This window comes from Phalacrocorax aristotelis, chromosome 1, assembly GCF_949628215.1.
Source record: "Phalacrocorax aristotelis chromosome 1, bGulAri2.1, whole genome shotgun sequence".
Classification (NCBI taxonomy): Eukaryota; Metazoa; Chordata; class Aves; order Suliformes; family Phalacrocoracidae; genus Phalacrocorax; species Phalacrocorax aristotelis.
Genome location: NC_134276.1, coordinates 132,444,874 through 132,467,828, shown reverse-complemented (window position 1 = coordinate 132,467,828; position 22,955 = coordinate 132,444,874). Strand labels below are relative to the sequence as shown.

At 48.9% G+C, this 22,955-nt stretch overlaps 1 protein-coding gene and 1 non-coding gene across 12 annotated transcripts; both read left to right on the top strand.

Annotated features, from left to right (window-relative positions):
* Window positions 1-1,043: 1,043 nt before the first annotated feature.
* On the top strand, window positions 1,044-22,622 carry CHD4 (chromodomain helicase DNA binding protein 4). 11 transcript variants are annotated; one of them, XM_075107890.1, is made up of 40 exons: window positions 1,044-1,147; window positions 2,168-2,329; window positions 4,301-4,428; window positions 4,611-4,802; window positions 5,187-5,305; window positions 5,710-5,951; window positions 6,038-6,165; window positions 6,296-6,431; window positions 6,872-7,053; window positions 7,176-7,415; window positions 8,334-8,537; window positions 8,621-8,826; window positions 9,062-9,193; window positions 9,473-9,569; window positions 9,946-10,137; window positions 10,225-10,425; window positions 11,387-11,524; window positions 13,581-13,702; window positions 13,805-13,978; window positions 14,304-14,445; window positions 14,915-15,046; window positions 15,159-15,276; window positions 15,486-15,610; window positions 15,902-16,139; window positions 16,309-16,481; window positions 16,636-16,816; window positions 16,917-17,003; window positions 17,177-17,262; window positions 17,345-17,478; window positions 17,933-18,077; window positions 18,268-18,433; window positions 18,807-18,916; window positions 19,156-19,288; window positions 19,536-19,613; window positions 19,729-19,866; window positions 19,955-20,063; window positions 20,388-20,520; window positions 21,473-21,668; window positions 21,781-21,956; window positions 22,073-22,622. In XM_075107890.1, the coding sequence occupies exons 2-40, from the start codon at window positions 2,233-2,235 to the stop codon at window positions 22,088-22,090; spliced, it is 5,748 nt and encodes a 1,915-aa protein (XP_074963991.1). In that variant the 5' UTR covers window positions 1,044-1,147; window positions 2,168-2,232; the 3' UTR covers window positions 22,091-22,622. The 11 variants fall into 11 exon arrangements, with proteins under 11 accessions (XP_074963991.1, XP_074963974.1, XP_074963981.1 ...); XM_075107873.1 differs by having other exon boundaries at window positions 19,153-19,288; XM_075107880.1 differs by having other exon boundaries at window positions 17,174-17,262.
* On the top strand, window positions 18,461-18,601 carry LOC142052205 (small Cajal body-specific RNA 11). Its single transcript, XR_012658774.1, has one exon.
* Window positions 22,623-22,955: the final 333 nt, after the last annotated feature.

Genomic DNA, 22,955 nt, shown 5'->3' with positions numbered 1-22,955 from the left:
CTTGCGTTGCAAGCCTGAACGCTGGCTGGCAACAGCATCGCCTGTGTGGTGGGATGTCACAGGCTGGGCACAAACGGCCATGGTGGGGCCCTGCAGCCCTGTGGGGATGGGGCATGGCAGGCTCCAGCCCACTCTGCATGGAGGCGAAAACCTGCCACAGAGGCCGACTGTCCCTCCCCGTGTGGGATGAGGAAGGGGAGCAAGCGGGGGCCGTCGGCGGGGACCCGGCGCTTGCGGCCGGGGGAGGGTGGTGCCCACTGCAGGCCGCCCGGGGCCTGTGCCGGGGCCTGTGCCAGCGGGCAGCGCGCAGGGGCCGGGCGATGCCAGGGTGCTCCAGGCTGCGTGGCTGGCCCCGTGCCCCGGGACCTCGACGGCGCCGCGGCGGGCCAGGGGCAGGGCGGCGAGCGGTGCCCCGGGGGCAGCGGGCAGGTGGGGTGGGGCGGGGGCGCGACAGAGCCCCGCGGGCTGCGGGGCGGGCTGGCGGACGCGAGTATTATGGGATGGATGGATGGACGGTGGCTCCCGGCGAGTATTATGGGATGCCTGCCTGGGCGGGGGGGAGGGGGTGTGACTATTATGGGATGTTCTGGGGGTTACTACAGTGTGTCCCTCTCCTCCCCCCGCTGGAGGGACGTGCCTATTATGGGATGGCAGGCCAGGCGGCGCGCGCGCGTGCGGGCGAGGGGCCGCGCAGCGAGGGGCGCCCTGCCCTGGCGCGGGGTCCTAGGCGGGGGGGGGTGGGGGGGAGGGGGCGAGTATTATGGGATGCCGGAACGAAGGGGTGCGAGCGTGGGGAGTATTATGGGATGTTTCTCGGAGCGGGGGGGGCCCCGCTTATTATGGGATGTTCCCGGCGGGAGGGGTTGTTGTTATTATGGGATGCCGGGCCGGGCAGTGAGTGGGAAGTTCTGAGGGGAGGGCGCGTATTATGGGATGTCTCGGGTGGGGGGGGTGGGTTGCCGGGGAGACGGGGGCGGGGACGGTTGCCGGGGTCCCGGGGCATATTATGGGATGGAGGCGGGAGCGGGGCGGGGCCTGGCCGGGTTTTTTCCCCTTTAAGAGGCGGTGCCGGGGTCGGAGCCATTTTCCCTTCAGCAGCAGCAGCGGCGGCAGCGGCGGCGAGAGAGGAGCCGGGGTCTGGAGCCGGGTGAGCAGCCGGGCGGGGACGAGGGCGGGGAGGGCCTTCTACCGCCTCCCGGGGCGTCCCTGCCACCGGGCGCCCCTCTCCGCCGGGCGCCCCGTCGGGCCCCCGGCCGCAGTTTTCCCCACAAGGGGGCCGCGCCGTACCCCTGCCCAAGTGGCCGCAGGACGCCTCCCTCTCTCCCCTTCCCTGGGGTCGCGCCGGGGAGCGGCCGCCGCGTCGGTCTCCGCAGCCCCTGGCCGTCGCCTGTCGCTCGGCCCCCGCCCCGGCGCCTGTCCCTGGGGAGAGGCGGCCCTCGCCGCATGCGGGCCGGACGTCCCCGCCCCGCGCCCCCGCTCGGGAGACCGTGCCCCGCCGAGGCGCTGCGCTGCTTCCCCCCCCCGCCCCCTCCCGCCGCCCCCGCCCTGCGCCGCGCAGCCCCGCTCCGGGCGGGGGCGCGGGTGCGGCGGGCAGCGGAGTGGGGTTGACGGCGCCGCCGAGCCTGCCCTGTCTTTTGTATGGGGCCGGCGGCGGAGGAGGCGGAGGGCAGCTCCTCTCCGGCCGCGGCGGTGTCAGCCCGGGGCGGGCGAGTCGAGGGCTGCCGGCCGGTGCCGCCGCCGCTGTCCGCCGTACCGGGCCCCGCGCGGGCCACCCGCTCCCTGCCGCTGCTCGCTGACAGCGTGCCGCCGGGCCCAAGGTCTCTTTCGGCAGCCCAGCCGCCGTCCCTGCCTCGGTGTCTTCTCCCAGCCAGAGGTAGATACAGCCGAGGGCACCTGGCTGCAGAGGACGGGGGAATTTTTCTACAGGACAGCTGTTTTGGCTTCCTTGCCAGAGATGAGCTGCTGACTCAGTTTAATATTTAGTGTCTTCAAAGGCTCCTTCCTCACAACTCTAAGCTGATAGTTGCTGCCAGTATTTCTATTATCCATAGGATCCAAATCCAGTAAAGTTGCTGTCTAAGCTTTCTCACAGATCCTCTTGGTAGCACTATTGCTTGGGAAAACAGTTCAGGTCTGCTATAACTTTCTTGTTTTCTTTCCGATGAAGTACTGGCTTGACTGGCAAGAAGACGACGCCCTGTATAAGCCCAAGCCTCCCCTGGTTCGGAGGACATGGCATCGGGCATTGGATCTCCGTCACCGTGCTCAGGGGGCAGTGATGATGATGAGATGGAGATCCTGTTGAACAATGCTATCCCCCAGCACCCAGGTATGGAGAATCTGCACGACATGCAGGTGAAATGGGGTTAATGCTGGTCTCGAGCTGAATATGTGAAATACATCATGTGCTTGGTGAGGAATGGATTTTGCTTTTTTTTTCCTTATGCATATGTTTTTTATTTTGATATCCAAGTCCTAGGGTTACTTCAAAGTGTGAGGCTTGCAGCTTTGTGTCAGGTGGAGCTGACTTTGTTCCAAGCTGTTGCAGGTTGTTGGGGCCCGTGCTTTGAGGAGGTGTAAGGGGTGGAGGCAGAGCGTCCAATTCTGATGGGGTACCAAAATGCCTGCAAGTTTCATATTTCATGAATGGGGAGTGGGAAGGGGGGTAGTATGTGAAAGGGCAAGGTGCTTGGCTTTCTTTCATCTGGGAACTCGGACCGGCTGACGTCCAGAGCAAACTGCCCTCGGCTATTGCATGACCCACTTTCCTTCATCACCACACCCAATTATTGAGGTTTCTTGTGGTTCTTGCTCTGTGCTGTTTGCTCACCTTTGCTTTTCTTGTAGTCTTTGTACCTTACCTTTTCCCTTGTGTTTGCATCCTCATCATCAACATGAGACTTGAGTTAGAGCTGTGGGTACTTCTCTGTTTTGGTTTTTTTTGTTGTTGCTGCTGCTGCTGTTGTGGTTGATGACTTGCTCCATGGACCTACATCTGGATTGTCTGCTTCCTTGTGAAAAGGAATAATGTAAATTCTGATGTTCTTGATTGTAAGCCAAGTTTGAGTTTTCCTACCAACTCATGATGTAGTGTTGTAGTGTCACAATAAGAGAAATGATGCCGTTGGAAAAGGAAAATAATGCTGTGGGCTTTTTGGGTTTTTTTGTTTGGCATTTTTTTCTTAAGCTCCAGGGTTTTCTGGCACATCTGAAATCTTAGGCAGAAGGGGACTGTCAGTAAGCCTTCTAAGGAAAATTTTGGTGCAGAAAAACTGTTAAAATCCATGCAGACTGGAGAGCTTTAGGTGATACATTGGGAAGAATGGGACTCTAGGCTCTAAATCAGAACTTGGAGAAGAAGAGGTGGGATCCCTGAAGGACCTGGTGTTGTGGGACTGTGGGAGCAGAGAGACATCCATCAGTTGGGAATATGGCAGGGGCCAGGTGTGGGACCCTAGGTTCTGAGAGCTCAACCTTTGCCGTTTCACCCCTGGCTGCGGTAGCTCCTCTGACCTGTGGCTTCCTCCATCCTGCCCAGCTCCTGTGGTCAGGAGGCCATTTTCCCTTGGAGGGAGAAGGAGTGACTCTGGCTGTGTGCGGTGGGCGGGGCGGTGGGGGAGGGCGGGTGGCCAGGCTGCTCCCGCAGCCTGCCACAAAGGGAAGGGCTGTCTGGCCGCCCCTGGCCCTCGGGCGGGGGACAGGCAGGGAAGGGGGGAGCGCACAGATGGGGACGTGCAGCAGTGGGGGAGCTGGCATGTGTTCCTCTGGCTGGGCAGAGAGCTTGCGAGCTGTTGGCGCAGAGGGAGGAGGATGGGCGAAGGTTGTGTCAAATCCGGATTGGAACAGAGTTGCTGAGTAACAACTTTCCTATGGAGGAGGACAAGTAGTGGCTTACTGGCCTGTGCTTTGCATGTGGCTGTAGGATGCTCAGGTTCTCAAGTGTATTCAATGTTTTTTCTTCTTCAAATGTGGCCATCTATTCTATGCTCTTTCCTCTTCTCACTGGGTTGTGGCAAACTCCTGGTTCCCAAGATCTGAGTGCAACTCTGCTTGGAGAAGGAATACTGTGGAAATAGGTGGTGTTGGGGGGGGGGGGAAGGGGAGAAAAACCCACATGCAGTTGTAACTTACAGTTACCTAGTATCTGTTGTGAATAGTAACAGAGTCAGCAGCTGTAAACACTTCTGTGTTTGTAAGTGTGTAGCAAGAAGTAGACAAGTGGGTGACCTCTGTGAGAAGTGGGCTATGCTGTAATTTGTGGATGGGGTTTGAACGAGACGTGTTGCCTCCTCCCCTCCAGAGCCTGAAGAAGAGCCAGAAGAAGAGCTTCTGTCAGAGGCTGACACACCCAAAATCAAGAAGAAGAAGAAGCCCAAGAAACTAAAGGAACCCAAAGTGCCCAAGCTCAGCAAGCGTCAGAAGAAGGAGGTAAGGAAAAGGTCACGCTCTAAAATCTGGATATATAGGGTGAGGGTTCTTACTGTTGTTGCTGGCCTATGGCAGCAATCCTTTGTACAAACCCTCTAGAGCTTGGGGAGAGTGTGGTGTTTAGTGCTTATCCAGGGTATTTTCTCACAGCTGCCTGATCTTCTCTCTCCCTCCCTCCCCAGCTGGGGGACAGCTCTGGTGAGGGGAATGAGTTTGTGGAGGAAGAGGAAGAGGTTCTGCGCTCTGACAGTGAGGGCAGTGACTACACTCCTGGGAAGAAGAAAAAGAAGAAATTAGGGCCCAAGAAGGAAAAGAAAAACAAAACCAAGCGTAAGGAGGAGGAGGAAGAAGAGGAAGAAGATGATGACTCAAAGGTGAGATGCTAGCCTGCTGACTGATTGCTTGCTCCTCGTTCCAATGTATCTGATATTGGGGATCATTGTGATGACACATGGAGTTGGGGCTGTTCAGTCTCCTCTTCCTCCACTAGACCTGTATGACTTGACTGTTTTCCCATCTTGCATTCCTTCCCCTCTTGTGCCTTAAATACACCTAGAAAGTATATTGAATCCAAACACTCTTCCCACCTCCACTGATGTTCTACTGAGGCTGTGTCCTATGGCAGCAATAAGTGGATGGGGGAAAAGAATCCCCTGGTCCTGACCCATTGCGTCATTGATAGATGTGTGGAAGCTCTGATCTTTCCTAGAGCAGAACTAGAGCTTTTTCTCAGAGTTGCTGTGATGCTTTTTGCACAGGAGCCGAAGTCATCTGCTCAGCTCCTGGAAGATTGGGGCATGGAGGATATTGACCATGTCTTCACAGAAGAGGATTACCGCACTCTCACCAACTACAAAGCTTTCAGCCAGTTTGTCAGGTGAACTGTAAGCCTGCACTAGGAAGGACTTGACCAAGAAGAGATAAGACAAGGACTAGGTTCCTTGGTTTTGGAATGTCAAGCCACATTAGAGATGCTAGCATCCTACTTAGAGCAAAAACTGGAGCAACAGTAAAATAATTGATCCACATCTTTGTTTCCTCACTCCCAGTCCCATTTCTTCCCTAGTATGCTAAATTCCATTTCACTTTCCAGGCCCCTGAGCATTTGCATCCTCCACACAGAGTGAAGGATGGGAGTGGAGAGATTCATTGGCTGTTGAGATCAGAGATTAGAAAGGAATGTAGTTTGAGATAGAGGTACTGATAGGGGTGGTGGCAGGGAGGAATAATGATCTACACTTCAGGGTGGTTTAGTAACTCTTCTTCCTTAACTGTACGCAGGCCACTTATTGCCGCCAAGAACCCTAAAATAGCAGTGTCGAAGATGATGATGGTACTAGGAGCCAAATGGCGGGAGTTTAGCACAAACAACCCCTTCAAGGGAAGTTCAGGTGCATCTGTGGCAGCTGCTGCGGCTGCAGCTGTTGCAGTAGTGGAGAGTATGGTGACAAATGTGGATGCTGTCCTGCCGCAGCCCCCTGTAGATGTGCCACTCAGGAAAGCCAAGACAAAGGAGGGCAAAGGTGAGATGAAGAACCTGGCAGGATGGCAGAGGGTGGGTGATGTCAAGGCAGTAGTCCTTCTGACTCACAGGCTCCTCTATTCCCAGGACCCAATGCCCGGCGGAAGCCAAAGGCTAGTCCTCGTATTCCTGATATCAAGAAACCTAAAACAAAGAAGGTGGCACCTTTGAAAATCAAACTGGGAGGATTTGGTTCCAAGCGTAAAAGATCGTCAGTAAGTGATGCTCCTTCCTTGCCCTTCTGAGGAGGAGTGATGATGTGCTAGAAATGCTGATATGCATGTCTAATTGCTGTCCCCAGCATGTGTGTCTGAGTACCATAGCTTTTTTTCTTAACTACCTCAGAGTGAAGATGATGATCTGGATGTGGAGTCAGACTTCGATGATGCCAGCATCAACAGCTACTCTGTTTCAGATGGATCTACAAGCCGCAGTAGCCGCAGTCGCAAAAAACTTAAAGCTGGGAAAAAGAAAAAGAAAGGTATTGATGCTTGCTGTCAGTTGGAGACAGACATGCAGCTAAGTGTGTGTAGAAAGATTAGAGGAATGTGCGTGCAGAATTTAGATGTTTAACAGCATACTTGGAGGGAGGAGAATTGTTTGTGAAAGAACCACCTAATATTATTTTTAATAAGGAAAAGGTTTTTGGGAGTTCTTTCTGATCTTGGTAGGGGAACACACACAGTGCTGAGTTTTCCTGGCCTCAACCTACACCTTTGATTTCATGGGTGGAGGGAGGCACAAAGGGGCTTGTTTTATTCCTGCTCCAGCTCTTTCTCCCTGCCCTGTTTGTTTACTTGCCTAGAACAAGGAGTTTGGATGTTTATATTACTATGTAGGTTACTGGGAGAGTACTCTCCCTTGCTGTTGGAAGTCTGTACTTGTGGCTTAACTGCTGTAACTCCTCACCACCCTCTGCAGGTGAGGAGGACTCCACAGTGGCTGTGGATGGCTATGAGACTGATCACCAGGACTACTGTGAGGTGTGCCAGCAGGGAGGGGAAATTATACTGTGTGATACCTGCCCTCGTGCCTACCACATGGTTTGCCTGGACCCAGACATGGAGAAAGCCCCAGAGGGCAAATGGAGCTGCCCACACTGTGTGAGTACTGGATTCCCTCAAATTGCGCAAGAGATCAAGGAGGGGGGTGTCAGGTGACTTGGGGCTGTTCTTCTGCAGTAATAAAATAATCACTTCTGGTTTTCAACTTCCCTTTCCTATAGGAAAAAGAGGGCATTCAGTGGGAAGCAAAGGAAGATAACTCTGAAGGTGAGGAAATCCTGGAGGATGTTGTGGGGGATGCTGAGGAAGAGGATGACCACCATATGGAGTTCTGTAGAGTCTGCAAGGACGGAGGAGAGCTGCTATGCTGTGATGCCTGTCCTTCATCCTATCATATCCACTGTCTGAATCCTCCGTTGCCAGAGATTCCCAACGGAGAGTGGCTGTGTCCTCGCTGCACTGTGAGTTTCTGCTAGTACCATTCTCCTACTGTTACAAGAGGCAATTGATCTAATCCCTTTGGATCATCATATTTTCCTGGAAATGCTTAGTCCTCCGAAGACTATCTCCTCTCACACTGTGTCACAAAATGTCACGGCCTGGCTTTTTGTTTGGCTGGATTGTGCCTTACCAGTTGGCTGCTTTCTCCACACAGCAGGAAAGACAGAGTTACAGCCATCGAGTCTCATGAGCTCTGCCCATGTGCAGAGCAGTTGGGGCAGTTTTGAGTCCAGGATGCCAGGCTCAATTTTCTTGGATCCTGCATGTATGTAGAAGGAGGAGAATGAGTGCAAGCAAATCCCATGCTTAAAAAAACCTGATGCTGAGCCAAACAGGTTTTTTGCTCTGCAAGATCTGTAATGCCAAGCCCTTTCTTAGTAGACGTTTGGGAGAAATGTCACACTTTTCCAGGAAGTTCTTGAAATTAAGTATTATAAGTGGTGTTAAGTGCTTTCATTTTAGGTGATAAGGGCTTTTAAGATGAGCAAAAAAGCTGCTTCAGGACATATTCCTGTGTCCTGATATTTCTACAGCAAAACATTCTCTGCACAAACTTTAATTGGAGTTGTGGTTAGATAGACTGTTGAGCTTGTCAAGCCTAGCAGTTCCTGAACTGATGTGGCCTTGGGGAGACAACTAAATTGAGATGCTGAATTCAGTTTGGGGTTTGTCAGTCCTAGAAAAAAAAGGAAACTGGAGAAAGCTCAAAGAGGTGCTGGAGATGAGAGAATGAAAGCTTGCAAGTCCAAAAAGCAAATTCTATCTCTGTAGTAAAGCTATAAGTAAGGAAGAGAACTGTGATGCTGTTCCCGCTGCTCAGCGCTTGTGTGTTAGAGTATGTACACATTGATCTAACAAAGCTCTATTTAATTTTTCAGTGCCCAGCTTTGAAGGGAAAGGTACAGAAGATCTTGATCTGGAAATGGGGTCAGCCCCCAGTTGGCCCACCACCACCACGCCCACCTGATGCAGACCCTAATGCTCCTCCCCCTAAGCCTCTGGAGGGTCGGCCTGAAAGGCAGTTCTTTGTCAAATGGCAGGGCATGTCCTACTGGCACTGCTCTTGGGTGTCAGAGTTGCAGGTGAGCAGAGGACACTAACCATTTCATAAGGGCGGATAGTTGGAGGGGAAAACACCTACTAACTACTTCTGTCCCGGCTCCAGCTGGAGTTGCACTGCCAGGTCATGTTCCGTAACTACCAACGCAAAAATGATATGGATGAGCCACCCTCAGGGGACTTCGGAGGGGAAGAGGAGAAAAGCCGAAAGAGAAAAAATAAAGACCCCAAATATGCTGAGATGGAGGAGCGCTTCTATCGATATGGGATCAAACCTGAGTGGATGATGATCCACAGGATCCTTAATCATAGGTAGGGGAGGCAGCAAAGAGGATTTTTAACTAAGACCTTAAGCAGGGCTAAGAGAGAGTGGATGAGCTAAACAGCAGTATGACTGGGGGAAACAGTGGGATGTTGTTGGTATGACAAACTTTGTTCTTCTCTTCCTGTTGCTTCATTAAGGGATCCTTTCCTTCTCTCCCATTTGATGGGATTGGGTGACTACTGTCATTTCACTGTGCTTAAGACTTCCTGGTTTCTTCTGCAGTGTGGATAAGAAGGGGAATGTCCACTACTTGATTAAATGGAGAGACCTACCCTATGACCAGGCATCTTGGGAAAGTGAAGATGTGGATATCCAAGATTATGACCTGTACAAGCAAGCCTATTGGAATCACAGGTAAGAGAAGTATCTAGAGGTTGTGTTCCTTTCCTTCAAGAGAAAACACTCAAGTATGTCAGCCCCTAGCACTGGCTGGGTTGGAGATAGCCAAGAAGCCGACTCCTTATTCCTTTGGGCATGGACCTTGCACGCCTCTGCCAGTTCACGAAGGCTCCAGCCCTGTTCCCTTGAGCCTATTTGAGTTGGATGATTGCCCTCCTATTCTTTGCAATAGTTTTCCCTGTATCTTTTACAAAAGCCATTAAACTTGCGCATTCTTGGACTGTCTCTGCATAGGGAGCTGATGAGAGGTGAGGAGGGCAGGCCTGGTAAGAAGTTAAAGAAAGTAAAGATGCGGAAACTGGAAAGGCCCCCTGAGACACCCACAGTAGATGTAAGTTACTCTTTATTTCTTAAGAACTGTCTGATCTAGCTGCTTATTGAGGGAGGGGGGCAGGTAAATAGGAAGCTGAAGAGTGAAGAGCCATGTGGTTTAGAGTTCCTTCCTGGCCCAAAGAATGAATGGGTTGGAGCCTTCAGACAGAGGCTCACCTCTTCCATTGCGTGAGACGCTGGCTTTTGAAGGGGTTTTGCCACAAAAAAAGCTTTTTGGTGTGTACCTTTGGCCATTTGGGAACCTTGTCTGGTGCTAGTCTGGTCATCTGTGAAGTCTCATCTGCACTAGGGAATATATGGGTGACTGGGAAAGAAGCCTTGATATCTGTCTAGTTAAGCTGAAGGATCTCAAGTCTTCCTTCTGTCCACTGTAGCCAACAGTGAAATATGACCGGCAACCGGAGTACCTCGATGTAACAGGGGGCACCTTGCATCCCTACCAACTGGAAGGACTGAACTGGCTGCGCTTCTCTTGGGCCCAGGGCACAGATACAATCTTGGCTGATGAAATGGGTCTGGGAAAGACTGTGCAGACAGCTGTGTTCCTATATTCCTTATACAAAGAGGTGAGAGCTGGGATGTTACTACCCAGGAAGATTCTGCCTGTGTTAGTGGTTGCATTCATCTGATGCTCTTACTGACTTTATTCATAGGGCCACTCAAAGGGTCCCTTCTTGGTGAGTGCTCCACTGTCCACAATCATCAACTGGGAACGAGAATTTGAGATGTGGGCCCCGGATATGTATGTAGTGACCTATGTCGGGGACAAAGACAGCCGGGCCATCATCCGTGAGAATGAGTTCACTTTTGAGGATAATGCCATACGTGGAGGCAAAAAAGCATCCAGAATGAAGGTACAGAACTCTGCTGTAATGCAAGCCTGAACTGAAAGAAGAAATGAACAAGATCAGCTTTCAGGAGCTGAGATTTAGATACTCTGATGTCCCTGGGAACTGGTTATACTTGTAGTTTCCAAGGGAAAATAGCTGCAGGTTAACTAGTGGGTGTTCATAGACTCCTGCTCTAGACTGTTTAAACACTCCTACTGGTCTGAACTAATTCAGTACTTGAAAAAGTTGACTACGGTAATATTGACCATATGCAAGTCCCTTGATCTCTTCTACTTAATACGTGAAGTTGTGCATCATTTCTATATGTGTACGTCAATGTCAGAATTGCTGTTTTACGAAAGAAAACATACAAAAAGTATGAACTTTTTAATCTTTCTGAGGAACTGGCTGACAGTGAGGCCACACCGAGACATCTGAGAAATGGCATTCTGTGGCCAGACAGGAAGGAGGAGCCTTATCTAGGTGGCTAGTTTTTGTAGAACTGTAGTCTTACTAGTAAAAGCATGATGGGAGGTAAAGCTCTTCCAGTGGCAGAGATGGATAGGACTCCTCTGCTCCCCTTGAAATTGAACTGTATTAAGTAATTTAAAGTTCTGTGATAAACTACCTATCTTTTTAAGTCTTAGCTTTTTGGTGACCCACTCTTCTCCAAATCTAATTTCCCTAACATGCCTATATTTGCTGCTTATTTGTTAAACTTCTGTTACAATAGTTGGCAACTGTCCAGAAGTAGCAAGTACTGAGTGGGTTGAGGAGACTTATATGTGTTAAAGTAATGGGGGATTAAAAGACTAGAATGGTTTGGGTAGCGTATTGAATCTTGTGACAGGAAACTGGATGTGAAATGTTTTTGATGTACTGTTTGACAAGGATTTATCAGAATACCTTGATGGAGAAACACTGCATCTACTTTGTCCCGGGGCATTCCCCGTCCCATTACCATGTTCATCCTCTTCCTTTGCAGAAGGAGGCTGCTGTGAAGTTCCATGTGCTTCTCACCTCCTATGAACTGATCACAATTGATATGGCCATTCTAGGCTCTATTGACTGGGCCTGCCTCATTGTGGATGAAGCCCACAGACTGAAGAACAATCAGTCGAAGGTACAGAAAAGTATAGGTGGTTTATAGGCGCAGCATATATTGCAGGGGGGAATGGGCAGAGTGTTCAGAAGAGGAGGTAGCTGCTCCTAAGCATATAAGCTTGTCTGCCAACTCTTAGTCATTTGTTCAATAGTAAATTTGATGTGTTGTTAAAAAGAAAAATCAACAGCCTTCATGTGGAGATTGATTGGAGATTGGCAACAATTCACTTTTATACATATCACTGGTTAAAACAGCTTTTTCCGTGTGAACAGGCAATTGGTGTACACTGGAAAACAGAAAAACCTGGATGTCGTTGTTGCTTTCAAATACAGACTGGCTTCTCTGAAAGCAGATCATATATCTGTACCACCTCTGTTCTGGAAAGGTTTACCGTACTGAGCATAAAACAAGCTGCATGAGCAGTTACCCTGCTTCCAGAGTAGGCTTGCTCTCTGCATTCATCTAGCTTTTTAGCAGAACTAATTAGATGTTACAGAAATGGGAGAGGTGGGCAGAGGCAGAGGTGTTCAAAAATGCCTGGGTAGATGCTGAAAGCTATACAGCTGTTTTTATGAGGTTACACCTTGACTGAGCTTGTTTGAATTCAGTGGACTTGACTGTGCTTTCTTAATCCAGCCCCTTCCTAAGCCCTTGTGCCTTAATTCTGGTAGTGATTTGTCTGTCTTCAGCTGGGTTCTAGCACTTGGTATGCCGAAAACAATTGTTATTGGAAATCTGGTTTTATAGGTTCTTGGTGACTGTAAGACAAAATTGCCTCTTGATTTATCTCCTTTTTTTTTGCTTAAATGGCTTTAGCTTTTTGGATCTTGGTGTTGAGGCATCTTTCTGAGACATCAAGCTGTGCTTGCAGTCCAGTTTCTAGCCCTTTTTTTTATTGTAGGCACTAAGACAGGATGGCGTTCTCTGCTTAGCATTGAAATTATTGGAAGTAGTACTGAATGCTTACTATTAATATTCATTAATAGAAAGAGGATATAAAGGCTCAAGATTACACTGTGACTGACAGTTATGCTTGGTTATCCACCAAGACCATTAAATCTACTTTTTTTTCTAGAGCAGTTTCCTGTCCCATAAGGACAGCTTCAGGTATTTGGCTGCAAGACTGGTCAGACGCTTCTTGATGGATTGTGGCTATCTACCAAAGTTTTGCAGATAGAATCATTAACTTCCCTATTTGATTCCAAAACGAGAATGTTTTTTTACGATAACTACGTAGAAAGACAAATCCTCATGGAGGCCGCTAGAAGGATCGTTCTGGTGTGATAACCAAAACATAAATGGTGATGGGTTTCTCTTGTTTGCAGGGCTTTTTTTTGTTTGCCATCCAGTACAAGCTACTTCCATTGAACTTGACCTTGTACCATCCTAAGTATAAAATAAGCAAAGAAATTGCCAAGCTCCTAAATAAATTACTGGTTTACTGTCAATTTGTGCTGATGAACATGGTACACTTATGCTTTTCAGTTCAGTACTTTAACTGCTCACTATCTCTGTCTGAAATTACTCCATTGTTGTGAAAACCAGCACGAATTACCTTAAAGACACATTGGCAAACCCTTAGCTCTTTTTCTCCTCTGCTTGTTCAGAGCTCTGGAACATTGCCAGGATTGATATGAATAGGAAGAGTGACTTAGCTATTTCTAGAATTCTCAAGGTAGAGTAGTTGTAAGAGTGTGGGGCACTAATTTAGCAAGGAAAAGTACATCATATAGCAGTCTGGAAATGATTGGTTGTCTGAAAGAGCTTGTAACTTAGTAGATGAAAGGAAACCTACCAGCACCTGATGGCTTGTAGGATTTGCTGCAGTCACATTTTAGTTATACAGAACAATTATCCAAATGAGATCAGTCTAATGACCCTGACTGGAATGTGAACTACTTGGAGCTCTTGTCCAAACAGCTGATGTGATCTAAACTGAACCCTAGCTTGGTGTCAACTTTTTTTCTAGGAGAAATTTTTTTTGGTAGGCCTATGACTTAATAAGCCTTTGACATGTTTGTGTTTTGGTTTCCATTCCCCCCTCCCCGCTTCTTCCCTGCTCTCTACTTCCCAGTTCTTCCGTGTGCTGAATGGTTACTCCCTCCAGCACAAGCTGCTGCTTACAGGAACTCCCCTGCAGAACAACCTGGAAGAACTGTTTCACCTGCTGAACTTCCTGACGCCAGAGAGATTCCAGTATGTCTTGCAGTGCAAGTCAGCCTGCCTGTCTTGTCACTTCTACCCCCTTCCTCTTTTTTTTTCTTTTGTGGCTTTTGCTGAGTGTCTGTTTCTCTGCAGTAACTTGGAGGGCTTCCTAGAAGAGTTTGCAGATATTGCCAAGGAAGATCAGATCAAGAAGCTGCATGACATGCTGGGCCCACACATGCTGAGGCGTCTCAAAGCTGATGTTTTCAAGAATATGCCATCTAAGACGGAACTTATTGTCAGAGTGGAGTTGAGCCCCATGCAGAAGTGAGTGTGAGGATGAAAAGAGCACCTGCTGTTGAAACAGTAGAACAGAGCAACAGTAGTTCAAAGAGGATGCTGAAACAGCCTCATCCTCACCCTCACTATAGGGCTTTCTACAGAGTAGATAGGAGGAAGATTTCCTGCTGCTACTATAGCAGAGGGAGGACTAATCTTGTGCTCTGATACAAGGGATAAAGAGATAGTGAATGTCACTGGCAGAGGCTTAGGTAGTTGGAAGGTAATGCCAGGAGCTGTGCAGAGTTTAGCAAGAGAGTATGTTAGTCATTCTCATGGGAGGGTGTCTGAGTTGTATTTTTTTTCTTTTCAGGAAATATTATAAATACATTTTGACGAGAAACTTTGAGGCACTGAATGCACGGGGTGGTGGTAACCAAGTCTCCTTGCTCAATGTTGTTATGGATCTGAAGAAGTGCTGTAACCACCCCTACCTATTTCCTGTGGCTGCTATGGTATGTCCAGTCACCTGCTCTATATAAGGAAATTCGCTGCTGGCTGTTGTCAGGGAGCCAGTTAGCTCCCTAGCAAAACATGGAGGGGTTCCCCTTCCTCTCTTCCTGCTTCTGTGGGTTTTTTTATCCTCTCTGCACATAGACCCAACCTGCTGGAAGGCCTTTCCTTTTACAGTGTCTTTTTATAACAGGTCGGGAGCTATCTTTTGACTCACGTAAGATGGTGAAGACAGTAAGAGTAGGGACTAAACCAGTTAGAAAGAGGAGGGCACCTAGGAGTCAAATAACAAGAGAAGAGGCACAGGGTAGCATTCATGTTTTATATAAGTAGTGCTAAGGTTGTGGTTATGCCACAGTAAATGAACAGATGTGAGTCAGCGTCTGATGAACACAGCTAGGTACTAAGACCAAGATATCTGTTTTCTTCCCTCACCTCTCCCCTTACTCCCTTTCTTTGCTCTCTTCTCAGGAAGCTCCAAAAATGCCAAATGGCATGTATGATGGTAGTGCTCTTATTCGAGCCTCTGGAAAGCTGTTGCTACTCCAGAAGATGTTAAAGAACCTTAAGGAAGGAGGTCACAGGGTGCTCATATTCTCTCAGGTATACAGGGAGAAACCTTAAGGCTGGGAATGGTTTTGCTGAGAAAGGAGCCTGTTGATCTGGCATCCCTTTGTCCCTCACTCTTCTGTGGTGGTGTTTTTCTGATATGCAGATGACTAAAATGTTGGACCTCCTAGAAGACTTCTTGGAACATGAAGGGTACAAATATGAGCGTATTGATGGAGGAATCACAGGGAACATGCGTCAGGAGGCTATTGATCGCTTCAATGGTATGGATTCTTCTCCTTTCTCTGCAAAATTGAAACTGGTGCCTTGTATGTGCCTAGCAGTCAGCATGGGATTGTTGTGGCCCGGGTGTTCCATTGTCCTCCTGGAATCCTAAATTGGTAGTGATTCCCCCTCAGGTGATGTGGGTCAAATCCTCGTTTGAGTAATGTACTCTCCCTTGATTACTTTTTGTTCTCTCCTTTTGTCTAAGCTCCTGGTGCTCAGCAGTTCTGCTTTCTGCTTTCAACTCGAGCTGGGGGTCTTGGTATTAACTTGGCCACAGCAGATACTGTGATTATTTATGATTCGGACTGGAACCCCCACAATGATATCCAGGTGAGTCTGAAGGAGACCACTCACTGTGGAGTAATCCTGAGGAAGAGGGGAAATGAAATCATCAGGAGGAGTGAAGGAATGTGAGACTTCCCCTCTAGAAATATGCAAAATTAGAGCAGTGAGGATGGGTAGAGATGGGAAGTGAAATAGTGGAGGGTTCTTCCAGGACCCAGCCTTCACTAACATTAAGAGCCGACATGAAGGCAACTGGGAAATTTGTGGAGGTAGGCGGGGTGTATCAGAGTACTACTTGCATAGCTCTAGACTGTTCTGAGCACATCTCTTTTCTAGGCCTTCAGTCGTGCACACAGAATTGGACAGAACAAGAAAGTGATGATATACCGCTTTGTGACAAGGGCCTCAGTGGAGGAGCGTATCACTCAGGTGGCCAAGAAGAAAATGATGTTAACTCATCTGGTAGTGAGACCAGGGTTGGGCTCCAAGACAGGCTCCATGTCCAAACAGGAACTTGATGACATTCTCAAATTTGGCACTGAAGAGCTCTTCAAGGATGAGGCTACTGAGGGGGGTGAGTGCCTGGGATTAGAACTGAAGGAGGTGGGGAGGTCTGGCTCCTTATTTAGCAAGCGGCTGTAGGCACAGTGCTGATTATAGCTCTATAGAGAAGTCTAGGGTGGCTTTCCCTCTCCTAGTCTCTTGAGATCCACACAGCAACTGTGCCTGTGCTCTTCCCTCAGGGGATAACAAAGAAGGTGAGGACAGCAGTGTCATCCACTACGATGACAAAGCAATTGAGCGGCTGTTGGATCGGAACCAGGATGAAACAGAAGATACAGAACTTCAGGGCATGAATGAGTATCTCAGCTCCTTCAAGGTGGCCCAGTATGTGGTTCGTGAAGAGGAGATGGGGGTGAGTATGAGGTGGATGTCAGCTAGTATCTTCTGCTGAACAATGTAGTATCAATTAAGTAAATTGAGCTCTAATGCTTTTAAGGCATTCACCTGCTCAGACAAGTTGGGATCTGGAGTGTAAGGCTTTAAATTTTTTTACCTGTCTGTGGCAGGAGGAAGAGGAGGTTGAACGGGAGATTATTAAGCAGGAGGAGTCAGTGGATCCTGATTACTGGGAGAAGCTGCTGCGTCACCATTATGAACAACAGCAAGAGGATCTGGCCAGGAATCTGGGCAAGGGCAAACGTATTCGCAAGCAAGTTAACTACAACGATGGCTCGCAGGAGGATAGAGGTACAAATCTGCAGGAACTTGAAGGAGAAATGGGTGTAAGTATATATTGCTGGGAAGTAACGGAGTAGCGTCTCAGGCTCACGTGCTGTTTTTCTTTCAGACTGGCAGGATGACCAGTCAGATAATCAGTCAGATTATTCAGTTGCTTCTGAAGAAGGAGACGAGGACTTTGATGAGAGGTCTGAAGGTAAGTTCTGGTGAAGCCAGAGCTCCTGGGTCACTTTCTCTGAGTGTGGGAACAGGTGGGACTTGATTTGGGTGACTTATGCACTTTGTGGTGCTGTCCTTCAAGGGAAATATTCACACAACAATATGCTGTGCATTGTCTCTCCTCCTTAGCTGCATTTCTCTCTTCAGCAGCTCGTCGGCCTAGCCGCAAAGGCCTGAGAAATGATAAGGATAAGCCTCTGCCTCCCTTACTTGCCCGTGTGGGAGGGAACATTGAGGTAAGTAGTACCAGGGTAGGTGTTTGCATCCTTGCTGCAGCTGTATGGCTCTTGCCATATCTGTATGTCTTCTCCATTCTAGGTCTTGGGTTTCAATGCCCGCCAGCGGAAAGCCTTCCTTAATGCTATCATGCGCTATGGAATGCCACCTCAGGATGCCTTCACCACTCAGTGGCTTGTTCGGGACCTCCGTGGCAAGTCAGAGAAGGAGTTCAAGTGAGTCTGCATTAGGCAGGGATGGAAGACTGGTAACATCTAGTCCTTCTGGGGAAGGACAAGAATTGGGCTTTTTCTGGCCTTTCCTTAATATATTAGTTGATTCTTTGTGGGACAATGAAGTATAAGCTGGGAGGGACTAGGGGGTTGTTCCTAGTTCCCTTCCTTAGACCTGACTCATTAGTCACCAAAAGCAAATGCTTTTAGAGAGTAGTATGGCCATGCAAGCATGTAATGAATACTCTCCCTGAGTCTTTTTTAGGTTTATGGCTGTTTCTGGCTCAGGACTGTGTCCTTTATGTATGTAGTAATTCTGTCAGGAAATTGTCCTTTAAAAGTGCCTGAACTTGTGTAACTGTGAGTTAGGATTCTTGGGGTGATTGGAGGGGGTCTGATACCACATGTCTTCAGCTGACACGGATTTTAGTCTAACTGCATGTCTCAACTGCTCCAGGGCCTATGTCTCGCTGTTCATGCGCCATTTATGTGAACCTGGAGCTGATGGTGCTGAGACCTTTGCAGATGGGGTCCCACGGGAAGGTCTTTCTCGACAGCATGTCCTTACTCGCATTGGGGTTATGTCACTTATACGCAAAAAGGTAGGTGCCTAGCAGAGCAACGTAGCCTTCGCGCTTCATACAACTTGTAGTCACTGGGGTCCTGAGCTAGCGAGTTACTTCTCCTTTCACACCTGTTTTTGTTGTGTGCTGAGTGGTCTGTCTCTTCTGGTTTGAGGACAAGCTTTGCATGGCTCCTCCAGTGATATGTCTTTCTCTCCCTCTCATGCAGGTGCAGGAATTTGAGCATGTGAATGGCCGTTGGAGTATGCCAGAACTGGCAGAGATAGAGGAGAACAAGAAACTCTCACAGCCAAGCTCACCCTCTCCGAAAACTCCAACTCCTTCGACACCAGGGGATACACAGCCAAATACACCTGCCCCTGTCCCTCCACCTGGTGAGAGCTTCCCTCTTGTACTGTCCTGCGTCCTGACCTAATCCTGGCTGCTCCCCTCACCAGAGCTGTGGTGATGGGGTCTGGGGGGTGGACGCAGATTAACTTACCTCTCATGTTAGGAGGGCTGCCAAAGACATGTGCAAGCCCTTAAAGGCAAGAGAGGACACTAGCTTTCCTTGGATGTGCTGGCATCACTGCAAAGAGAAGCCCAGTGTTTTTAGTGGGCAGGATGGGTGGGGGGTCCTCTTGAGTGATGATGGGCCTAATCTCTGGGAGCAAAGGAGATGTGTGCTTGTTAACAGTGAGGGGAGTACCTTACTGATGGCTTCTCTTCTTTTGTCTGCTGTGCTGCTCTGGGGGGGGGAACATACAGAAGAAGGAGTAAAAGTAGAAGAAGGAGCCAGTGTGAAGGAGCAAGGAGAGTCATCTGAACCAGAGAAAGAGCTCAGTGCCTCTGCAACTGAAACAGAGGTGCCTATGGAGGTGAGTGTTGGGTGGTTTGCCTCGTGCAATTGTAAATGTCTCTACTTCTGCCCCTCCTTCTGTGTTGCTCAGCTGCTGAGACAGAAGTGAGTTCTTGGAATGATATTCAAAGATAATTCTCAGGTCCTCAGAATTGGTGTGACAGTTTTGTGCATCTTTTGCTTTCCAGACTGCTGTGACTGTCTTCTTTTTCCATGCATTACTTTACCTTGCTTCTCATTGATTTCTGTCCTCAGCAGTGTGCCCAGCCTGTGGAGACACTGCCGCAGGAAGCAAAATCCCCAGTGAACCCCACAGAAGCAGATGAAAAAAAAGTAGAGGAACTGGAGGTGAAGGAAAGACCAGATGAGCCAATGGAAGTAGAAAGCAAAGGTATCTCTAGGGATGTTGCTTAATACCTTGAACCAATAACCTGCCTCCCCTCTAATACTGTTTTCCTAAAGCTGCATCCTTGCTTCAGGACGTCATACTAAAGAAACAGGTGTAAACGTAGATGATCAGTGGGACTATTCCAGGACTTCGAACAGGGAGTTAGGGAACAGTGTTAGGTTTCACAGGCTGAAGAACAAAACCTTGCGCTTGCCATGTTCCCCTACATCTCATGTTCCCCTTTTCTCAGGTGATGTGGAGAAAGTGGAAGACAGAGCACCTATTGAGAATCCCCCTGAACCTCCTATAATCACTCTGGATGAGAAAGGTGAGTCATGATAATTCCATTCTTTTCCTTAACCCCTCTCCTGCAAGGATTCCTTGTGGGTCCAACTTGCTGTGGTGTCGGCCATGTTCTTTCTAATAATTTTCTGTGTGTACAGATGAGAAAAAAGATGATGATAAGAGAGATGTGGTGATGCTGCAGAATGGAGAGATGCTGAAAGAGTCAGTAGATGAAAGGCACAAGAAGGCAGTAAAGCAGCGCTTCATGTTCAACATAGCAGATGGTGGCTTCACTGGTATGAGAAATCTTTGTATGCTTCAACTTGTGCCCGTTTGTGTTTGTGAAATGACTTTTGACTGTTGTGGTGTCTGTTGCCTTTCCAGAACTACACTCCCTGTGGCAGAATGAAGAGCGGGCTGCAACTGTCACAAAGAAGACCTATGAGATCTGGCATCGGCGTCATGACTACTGGCTCCTTGCTGGGATTATCAAGTATCCTTACCCTGATGGACCAGTTCTCTTCCCTTGTACATAAACTATCATGGTGAAGGTGACCATCCTGGGTCTGGCTGCAGTACATGAAGTGAGAGAGGGCTTTATCCTCTTTCACAAGAGTGAAAGTGATGGTGGGAGGAGTAGTTTTCTGCCAGCATAGTTAAGACTTAGCAGGACATAGTTCTCATTCCTTTTCCTTGGCTCCTGTTCCTCCCCTCTCTGCACCCCCTTTCCCCACCCCCTCTTGAGAACTGTATCTGCCTGGGCTGTGTATTCCCTTGTTCTCACTGCCTTTGTTTGCCTGAGCTCATCCCATCTCAGTCATGGCTATGCCCGTTGGCAGGATATTCAGAATGATCCACGTTACGCCATCCTCAATGAACCCTTCAAGGGTGAGATGAACAGGGGTAACTTCCTGGAAATAAAGAATAAGTTCTTGGCAAGGAGATTTAAGGTAAGGATTTCTCTTGAGTGTGATCAGTGCCTTTCAGCCAGCTGGACCTATAAGAACATGAGCTTGCTGCTTCTGAGTTTCTGCTAAGAAAGTGAAGGTTTCTGCAGTGCCGTTCATTTTTAGGGGGAAAAAATAAGCAATATCTCTCAGGATCATGCAGTAGCTCCATGATATGCGCTCCGTTTATTCTAGAAATGCTATTGGGGAGCTCAGTTCAGTGCTCTCTTTCCAAATGTTTATTGAACAACTGGTATGCAGGAGGCTTAAGGTTCAAGTGGCTGTTTTATCACAGCTTCTACTTGGTGTGCCACAACCCATTCAGTATGCCTAAGCAGAACTTAAAACACTGTGTGGACTGGTGAAAGGGTTGCCTTCAGTCTCTGCCTCCCAGCCTATTTGGGAGTGACCATAGCTTGGTTGCAGGAGTGATTTAAGACCACCCCAAATAACGGCCATGTAGTTCTCAGTCTTGGGGCAAAACATTAAATCAGTGTAGTCTGGCTGATCAGTTCTGCACTAACACGATTCAGACTGATTTCTCCAAATGTCCCTGACATACTTAATAGTTTTTAGATTTGTCCTGTAATAGCATGAGATACTTCTTGCTTGGGTTCAAAGAGAAAGCTCCATTCCCTTAGCTCCATAAAGAGTAAAATAGCAAACAACTTGGTCTTTAAAAAGAATCTGAGGAGGAATGAGAATCCTAGAGGATTTAGGGTAGTCTTCTATTAAACTAGATGTAGCCTGGTTTTCTTGTGTACCTGGCCTAGCTTGATGGAGCCCTTGTTTTGGGCTCTTCATATTGAGTAAAACCTAAACAGAATCTGGTGAAAGGAGGTTCCGCTGCAGAATCTCACCTCATGAGGTGGCAGAGAACTGGATGAGGAGAGATCAGGGGTGCAAACAGGCTGCTTTTCAGGCAGCTGCCGAAAGACTTTTTCCCATCTTGCAGCTCCTGGAGCAAGCACTGGTGATTGAGGAGCAGTTGCGGCGAGCTGCCTATCTGAACATGTCAGAAGACCCATCTCATCCGTCTATGGCTCTGAACACACGTTTCGCAGAGGTGGAATGCCTGGCTGAGAGCCACCAGCACCTATCTAAGGAGTCAATGGCCGGGAATAAACCAGCTAACGCTGTGCTGCACAAAGGTAATGCAGTGTGTTAAGGGTGGGATTAGGCATTTGGCATCGCTGTCCCCTCTAGTCTTTTCCCTGTGGGGCATCCCTTTTCCCTCTGAACAGATGTCCCTTTCTCTTCCAGTTCTGAAGCAGCTGGAGGAGCTTTTGAGTGACATGAAGGCAGATGTGACTCGCTTGCCCGCCACCATTGCCCGTATCCCACCTGTGGCAGTGCGCCTCCAGATGTCCGAGCGCAACATCCTCAGCCGGCTGGCCAACCGCAGTAGTGAGCCCCCTCCACCGCCACCTCCCCAACAAGTATGTACCCTCTCTGATCAGTAACAGTTACCTGGGGGGGAGCAGGGGCTCTGTGGGGTGACCCAGGCCCTGTTGACCTGACATTGAGCCTCAGATCGTCTTCTCTCACCCTACAGGTGGCCCAGCAGCAGTGAGTCCGTGGCCCAGTGCTGTTGACCTTTCGGCCAAGCTGAAGTGACCCCCCCCACCCCACCCCTTCACACTCTACCCCTCTGCCTGACATTCCTGACTGGGTGCTGTTTCCCTCCATGGAAGCTGCTGCGCAGGTCTCCGGGAGGAGAAGAAACTCCTTCGTCTGCAGCCAGCCCGTTGGAGCAAGGAGTGTGCTTAGGAGAGAGGGGGATGTATGATGGACTCTGTATATAGTGACTGGAGGCCACAGCGCCATGTCTGTTACACGGAGAACCTGGCTGCGTTGCTCGCTGCCTCCGCCTGGAATTCCAGTTTTCATTTTTAATTTTATTTTGAGTTTGTTTACTGAGACGAGTGCGCAGGCAAGACCAAGCAAAAGCCAGGACAGAGACAAAGCTACCTCCATCAAGATCCTTTTTAATACAAAAAAACTGACCGGACTTGTCCACTAATAAGCAGCTTGAAGAGAAAAACAAAATCAAAAAAACAGCAAAACCTTGGTAAAACTGAAAAATAAAGTTTCCTTGTATTTTACCTTGTTGGTGCTATTTAGCAGAGGAGGGGTGGGGTAAGTACTGACTTCCCTTGGCACAAGCGATCTGTTACCTCTCCTAGTCCTAATTTTCTGTCTTAGCAAGAATGCCTCCTCTGCATTCTTGCTTCCTCTTTGCATATACATGAAGCCGCGTCTCTGCAGAACGCTGGTGGGTGTTACTGCCCCAGACCCTCCCTTAGGCTGCAGACTAAGCTCCCACCGCGCCTGTTCCCGCCGCTCTGGGCTGCCCGTGGATGGACGCAGGGCTCCCCCGGGGAAGCCGTTTGGGGCCGGGAGTGGCCGACCGGTTTTGCCGGGGCTGGAAGTGCCGC

Bases quoted from the DNA above. Each gene is read 5' to 3' on its own strand.
- CHD4 (XM_075107807.1), top strand. From the start codon at position 2,233: ATGGCATCGGGCATTGGATCTCCGTCACCGTGCTCAGGGGGCAGTGAT. The intron at 4,803-5,186 runs GTGAGATGCTAG...CTTTTTGCACAG, and splicing joins AAGAAGATGATGACTCAAAG to GAGCCGAAGTCATCTGCTCA. The intron at 19,289-19,535 runs GTATCTCTAGGG...CCCTTTTCTCAG, and splicing joins AATGGAAGTAGAAAGCAAAG to GTGATGTGGAGAAAGTGGAA.